An 8137-nucleotide genomic window follows, 5' to 3' on the forward strand; every position below is an offset into this window, starting at 1 on the left:
TCTGGAACCTTTGTGATGTCATCCTATGATGTCATATAGAACGTTCCGGAACATCTTGGTTTCCAATATATACAGCGAGCTCTCAAGGAGCCAGCTCTCTTTCTCCTCGACCACCGGACCAGCAACCATCACCCAGACGGACCGGACTAACCAACCGACTGGAAGCCGCAAGTCTCCACCAGCATCCCGGAGCAGTCCAGACCACCCATCACCAAGCGGGCTCAGCTGGATAGATACCCGATGGCGAGCCAACCCCGGAGCATTTGATAAGACTAATGCCAGCCTGATGTGAATACCCATGATGCTCAACAAGTGCTCAACTATTGCTACACCACTAGTCCGGTAGGATTGAACTGAACGAGACTACAAGGACTTCCAAGGGAGGCAATCCCGTTCATCTTATGTTATTTTGATATTGTATGTTGTATTTGAATTGATTTAACTGGATATATGGATACAGATATTCCCCTATAAGAGTTAGAGGGTAAATGCTACCATTGTATGATGTTATAATAGAACATTCTAGAACATAGAACCTTCTACACCGTTTGTGGTGATGTCATAATAGACCATTCTAGATGACACATCGATTATCGCCGAATCACTTCCTGGTTTAAAGAGTTTAAAGGGCCAATTCACCTAATAAGGTATTTGCATTCCCTGATAAACTAATATAGAGTTACCGATGATAACCTCAGAGACGTCTGAACGAACCCCAATGTGTTGATCCAATCGACCTAGGCCTTGATATCGACCTAACCCTCCCGCAAGGAGAGGTTACTGACCTAATCTAAAAGGGATACTTCAAAGCATAAGTTGTACTTTACGTACGTATGTATTATTACTGTTTAGCTAGCGCGCTTTTAATTAAAACACCGGTTATTGTTATAACTCTGCCTCTGGTCTACAATTCTTTTAATTGTGTATATTACTCCTTGTCGCATTCGAACCTAGAACTGTGCCCGTGGCAAACAGCTGTTACTGGTATTAACACAAGTGCTACATAAATTAGTTCGCGTTGTCTGAGTGATTTCATTCAAGCGGAAGCAAAATCACCCAAATTAATTGCAAACATTTTTGCTTTAATAGTATTATTTACAACGTTAGCTGGTCTTCGCCCAGATATTTACTATCACAATGAGTGAGGATGTGCAGAAGCACTCTGTCCACACGCTGGTGTTCAGGTCTCTCAAGAGGACCCACGACATGTTCGTATCCGACCAGGCCAAGCCCATTGCTCTGGATGATCACAGTCACAAGGTGAAGATGTCCGTGAAGCTGAAATCAGACTTTGCTGCTGTGATGCACGTGCCTGTCCTAAAGGAAGGAGCGAAGGACCGACCCCCACAGATCATGCCTGCTGGTGGTGTGCTCGGTCCGCATAGCTACACAGAGCCAGGAGGAGACGACCCAGAGTACCTGATCACCGGGACCCACGCTTACCCCGCTGGACCTGGCATCGCCTTGATGGCTGACTCCAAGCTACACAGGTTGCCTAGTGAGGGAGGAGTCAACGCCCTGGCCCTCACTCTGCCGCCCTCTCAAGCCAGGCTGGATGCCAGTCGCACAGCAGCCAGTGTTGGTGATATCCACAGACATGCTGTGGGAGCGGAAAGATCCCTGCCTCACTCAAACACGGTGTCACTCATGGAAGGAGGTGGTACCAAAAACACCGCCCTCGCCAGGAAAGCACCGACTATGCCCAAACCCCAGTGGCATCCCCCATGGAAGCTGTTTCGGGTCATCAGTGGTCATCTGGGCTGGGTGAGGTCCATAGCCGTGGAACCAGGAAATCAATGGTTTGTCACTGGATCTGCCGACAGAACCATCAAGATCTGGGACCTGGCCAGTGGGAAGCTGAAGCTCTCTCTGACTGGACACATCAGCACAGTGCGGGGTGTGGCTGTCAGCACCCGCAGCCCGTACCTGTTCTCCTGTGGAGAAGACAAGCAAGTCAAATGCTGGGACCTGGAGTACAACAAGGTCATCAGGCACTACCATGGACACCTCAGTGCTGTGTATGGTTTAGACCTGCATCCCACCATCGACGTGCTGGTGACCTGCAGCCGAGACGCCACAGCCAGGGTGTGGGATATCAGGACCAAAGCCAACGTACACACCCTGTCGGGCCACACCAACACCGTGGCCACAGTGAAGTGCCAGGCGGCCGAGCCACAGATCATCACAGGCAGCCACGACTCAACCATTAGGCTGTGGGATCTGATTGCTGGGAAGACCAGAGCCACTCTGACCAACCACAAGAAGTCTGTCCGCTCTGTGGTGTTGCACCCTCGACAATACACCTTTGCTTCTGGCTCTGCCGACAACATCAAACAGTGGATGTTCCCAGATGGGAACTTCATCCAAAATCTGTCTGGACACAACGCCATCATCAACACACTGGCCGTCAACTCCGACGGCGTCTTGGTGTCTGGAGCCGACAACGGAACCATCCACATGTGGGACTGGAAAACGGGTTACAACTTCCAGCGCATCCACGCCGCCGTGCAGCCCGGGTCCCTGGACAGCGAGTCCGGGATCTTCGCCTGCATGTTCGACAACTCGGAGAGCAGACTGATCACCGCAGAGGCCGACAAGACCATTAAAGTGTACAAGGAGGACGACACAGCGACGGAGGAAAGCCATCCAGTCAACTGGAAACCAGAGATCCTCAAGAGGAAAAGATTTTAGAAATGGTCTGTTTATTTTTTTTTATTTTTTATTGTTAATTATTCATATTGTCATAGAACCCATCTTACAAAAACATTTCTACCAGCCTGATGTGAATACCCATGATGCTCAACTAGTGCTCAACTATTGCTACACCACTAGTCCGGTAGGATTGAACTGAACGAGACTACAAGGACTTCCAAGGGAGGCAATCCCGTTCATCTTATGTTATTTTGATATTGTATGTTGTATTTGAATTGATTTAACTGGATATATGGATACAGATATTCCCCTATAAGAGTTAGAGGGTAAATGCTACCATTGTATGATGTTATAATAGAACCTTCTAGAACATAGAACCTTCTACACCGTTTGTGGTGATGTCATAATAGACCATTCTAGATGCCACATCGATTATCGCCGAATCACTTCCTGGTTTAAAGAGTTTAAAGGGCCAATTCACCTAATAAGGTATTTGCATTCCCTGATAAACTAATATAGAGTTACCGATGATAACCTCAGAGACGTCTGAACGAACCCCAATGTGTTGATCCAATCGACCTAGGCCTTGATATCGACCTAACCCTCCCGCAAGGAGAGGTTACTGACCTAATCTAAAAGGGATCCTTCAAAGCATAAGTTATACTTTACGTACGTATGTATTATTACTGTTTATCTAGCGCGCTTTTAATTAAAACACCGGTTATTGTTATAACTCTGCCTCTGGTCTACTATTCTTTTAATTGTGTATATTACTCCTTGTCGCATTCGGACCTAGAACTGTGCCCGTGGCAAACAGCTGTTACTGGTATTAACACAAGTGCTCTGTGGAGCGTTCGTAGTGGGCCATCTCTGGTTTCAGGTCGCACTACATAGACTGGGACATGTCCAGTGTGTTTCACTACAATATAGATATCTGCTTCCCACCGGTCTGCTAGCTTGTGCTTTCCTCTGAGGCGGACGTTCTTGACGAGAACCCTGTCCCCTTCCTGCAGGGTAGACTCAACAACTCGTTTGTCGAATCTGGCTTTGTTGCGGTCCGCCGTCTTCTGTGCATTTTCTGTAGCTACTCTGTAACTTGCTTCAAGGTGCGATCTCAAACTGCGGACGTACTGCGAGTGTGAGCCTGGCTTGTAGTTGACAGGTAAGTTTAAGTTTAAGTTTAAGTTTAAGTTTAAGTTTAAGTTTATTTGGATCCCCATTAGCCACAGCAGTGCTGGGGCTATTCTTCCTGGGGTCCATAACACATAAAATACAGTTACAGACGTATACACTCACAACATTTACATGTCATACAGACAATTAAAACAACAATAAAAACCCTTATACACTCATAACATTTACATGACATACAGACCATTAAAACAACAATAAAAACCCTTATACACTCACAACATTTACATGTCATACAGACAATTAAAACAACAGTAAAAACCCTAATCAAATTCATAATACTATATAAAAATACAAAATTATACAATATTTTAATAATATATCCCTATCAGACACATGCCTTTTCATCCATATATACCTATCTCTTTATCAGACACATACATTTTAATTTACGTACACACTATCTATTAGGGAATGTCAATTTCTTTGGTTGAAAATGTTGTTTTACCACGATTTTGAAACGGCATTTACTATTCTCCTGCTTAACATGTCTGGGAAGAGAGTTCCATTCCAAGTTGAAGGCTATGTCCACAGGCAATCTTGGCTGTCGCCCGAACATCAGTTCATACGGGGTGAATCCAGTAGTGTCGTTCTTAGTACAGTTGTAGGCGTGTACTAGGGGTTTGACGTAGTCTCGCCAATGGCTCTTCTTCTGATTCTCCAGGGTGCCCAGCATATTAAGCAGGGTCCTGTTGAAGCGTTCTACTGGGTTTCCCCTTGGATGGTACGGGGTAGTTCGTATCTTTTTGATGCCGGCCAGCTCACACAGCTCTCTAATTGTGCGGGATTGGAAATCCGCACCTTGGTCGCTGTGGAGCTTCTCCGGGATACCATAGTGGACAATGAAGTTGTCCCACAGGCATTTAGCGACTGTCCGCGCTTTTTGATTGGCGGTAGGGATCGCTACTGCGTATTTCGTGAAGTGGTCCGTAATGACCAAGATGTCCTTTGTGTTACTGGAGTCTGGTTCCAGGCTGAGAAAGTCCATGCACAGCAACTCTAGTGGTCGTGTGGCCGTGATGTTCACCAACGGGGCAGCTCTCTCTTGTGGAACCTTACGCCGTACACATCGGTTGCAGGTCCTGATCTTTGTCTCTACTTCAGCTGACATTTTGGGCCAATAGAATCGCTTCCGGACGAGGTCTAGGGTTCGGTCCACGCCCATGTGGCCCATGTCATCGTGAAGGCTTTTTAAGACCATAGGTCTCAGGTCTTCCGGCAGCACCAGTTGATGGTGGGTCTGTGCGCCTTCTTGCCTCTTCCTGTACAGGACCCCGTCCAATACTTCTAACCGATTCCACTCTCTTAGTAGAAGGTAAAGTTCGGGGATTTCCTTTCTGAGTGTCGGTGGAGGAGGTTTCTCCCCTGCCTCCACTAGCTGTAGTACTTGACTGATACAGGTGTCGGCTCTTTGCTTTTCTCTCATTTCGGCAGGAGTTATCAGCGGAACGATGGGTAGGCCACCCAGCTGATCTTCTCCTTGGAAGCTGTCTGGGATTGCACTTGGGTGGAGGGCAAGTGATCCCACCGATGCACGGCTCGATGGTGTCTCTGTAGAGCCGTTGTCGATCACTTCGCGAACTAAGTGTCTGTCGCAGATGGCTATAATGATGTCTTCACTCATGTTTGTGTGCTCTGGTTCCGGGAGGTGTCTTTTCGCAAACTGTTGTATTCTTTCCATCTCTTTTATCGATTTTGCGTCATCCGCTGGTCTGCTGTGTGGTCGCCGGGACAGCCCATCAGCGTCTTGATTCTGGTTCCCAGCTCTGTATTGCAGCTGGAAGTCGAAGGTAGATAGATCGGATAACCATCTGTAGCTTGCGGCATCAAGCTTAGCCGTGGTAAGGACATACGTCAGTGGGTTACTATCAGTGACAGCAAGAAATGGTCGTCCGTAGAGGTAATCCTGGAACTTCTCAGTTACCGACCATTTTAAGGCAAGGAACTCCAATTTATGGGCAGGATATCTGGTTTCACATTTTTACAATCCGCGGCTTGCATACGCAATGACACGCTTCTTTCCTTGCTGCTCCTGGTAAAGGGCGGCGCCGAGACCTAGTGCGCTTGCATCTGTGTGCAATATGTACGGATTTTCGGGGTCGGCGAAACCGAGAACAGGGGTAGTTGTCAGCTTTTCTATGATAGCGTCGAAAGCTGTCTGGCAAGCGGGGGTCCATCTGTCATGGAAGGGAGCTTTAGGGTCGTAATACTTCTCGGTGGTCACTGTAGCTTTTCCATGCTTCTTCATTGGAGGGTATCCGGCAGTAAGTGCGTTGAGGGGTTTCACTATCTTGGAATAGTCTTTGACGAATTTACGATAGTACCCGCAGAATCCTAGAAATGCTCTCAGTTCTTTCAGCTTGGTTGGCTTTGGCCAGGTGGTGAGTGCGGTTGTCTTTTCTGGGTCCGTTTCGACTCCTTTCTCAGACACTATGTGGCCTAGATACCTTACGGAGGTCTGGAAGAATTTGCACTTTTCGGGTGATAGTTTTAGCCCATACTCTTTCAGCTTGCTCAGGACTCGCATGAGTCGCGCCTCGTGTTCCTCTAGCGTTGAAGAGAAAACGATCAGATCGTCCAGGATGACATGGGCCACATGGGCGTGGACCGAACCCTAGTCCTCCCAGCTTGCCAGACAGCTTTCGACGCTGTCATAGAAAAGCTGACAACTACCCCTGTTCTCGGTTTCGCCGACCCCGCCAAGCCGTACATATTGCACACAGATGCAAGCGCACTAGGTCTCGGCGCCGCCCTTTACCAGGAGCAGCAAGGACAGAAGCGTGTCATCGCGTATGCAAGCCGCGGATTGTCAAAATGTGAAACCAGATATCCTGCCCATAAATTGGAGTTCCTTGCCTTAAAATGGTCGGTAACTGAGAAGTTCCAGGATTACCTCTACGGACGACCATTTCTTGCTGTCACTGATAGTAACCCACTGACGTATGTCCTTACCACGGCTAAGCTTGATGCCGCAAGCTACAGATGGTTATCCGATCTATCTACCTTCGACTTCCAGCTGCAATACAGAGCTGGGAACCAGAATCAAGACGCTGATGGGCTGTCCCGGCGACCACACAGCAGTCCAGAGGATGACGCAAAATCGATAAAAGAGATGGAAAGAATACAACAGTTTGCGAAAAGACACCTCCCGGAACCAGAGCACACAAACCTGAGTGAAGACATCATTATAGCCATCTGCGACAGACACTTAGTTCGCGAAGTGATCGACAACGGCTCTACAGAGACACCATCGAGCCGTGCATCGGTGGGATCACTTGCCCTCCACCCAAGTGCAATCCCAGACAGCTTCCAAGGAGAGGATCAGCTGGGTGGCCTACCCGTCGTTCCGCTGATAACTCCTGCCGAAATGAGAGAAAAGCAAAGAGCCGACACCTGTATCAGTCAAGTACTACAGCTAGTGGAGGCAGGGGAGAAACCTCCTCCACCGACACTCAGAAAGGAAATCCCAGAACTTTACCTTCTACTAAGAGAGTGGAATCGGTTAGAAGTAGTGGACGGGGTCCTGTACAGGAAGAGGCAAGAAGGCGCACAGACCCACCATCAACTGGTGCTGCCGGAAGACCTGAGACATATGGTCTTAAAAAGCCTTCACGATGACATGGGCCACATGGGCGTGGACCGAACCCTAGACCTCGTCCGGAAGCGATTCTATTGGCCCAAAATGTCAGCTGAAGTAGAGACAAAGATCAGGACCTGCAACCGATGTGTATGGCGTAAGGTTCCACAAGAGAGAGCTGCCCCGTTGGTGAACATCACGGCCACACGACCACTAGAGTTGCTGTGCATGGACTTTCTCAGCCTGGAACCAGACTCCAGTAACACAAAGGACATCTTGGTCATTACGGACCACTTCACGAAATACGCAGTAGCGATCCCTACCGCCAATCAAAAAGCGCGGACAGTCGCTAAATGCCTGTGGGACAACTTCATTGTCCACTATGGTATCCCGGAGAAGCTCCACAGCGACCAAGGTGCGGATTTCCAATCCCGCACAATTAGAGAGCTGTGTGAGCTGGCCGGCATCAAAAAGATACAAACTACCCCGTACCATCCAAGGGGAAACCCAGTAGAACGCTTCAACCGGACCCTGCTTAATATGCTGGGCACCCTGGAGAATCAGAAGAAGAGCCATTGGCGAGACTACGTCAAACCCCTAGTACACGCCTACAACTGTACTAAGAACGACACTACTGGATTCACCCCGTATGAACTGATGTTCGGGCGACAGCCAAGATTGCCGGTGGACATAGCCTTCAACTTACCTGTCAACTAC

At 48.3% G+C, this 8137-nt stretch overlaps 1 protein-coding gene across 1 annotated transcript; it reads left to right on the plus strand.

Annotated features, from left to right (window-relative positions):
* Positions 1 to 1087: 1087 nt before the first annotated feature.
* LOC311238208 (pleiotropic regulator 1-like) lies at positions 1088 to 2691 on the plus strand (the record flags this gene model as incomplete). The annotated part of the gene is made up of 1 exon (XM_084326233.1): positions 1088 to 2691. The coding sequence occupies exon 1, from the start codon at positions 1138 to 1140 to the stop codon at positions 2689 to 2691; it is 1554 nt and encodes a 517-aa protein (XP_084182359.1). The 5' UTR covers positions 1088 to 1137.
* Between the last annotated feature and the right edge of the window lie 5446 nt (positions 2692 to 8137).

The sequence above is a fragment of the Notolepis coatsorum genome (assembly GCF_963971535.1).
Source record: "Notolepis coatsorum genome assembly, chromosome: 12".
NCBI lineage: Eukaryota > Metazoa > Chordata > Actinopteri > Aulopiformes > Paralepididae > Notolepis > Notolepis coatsorum.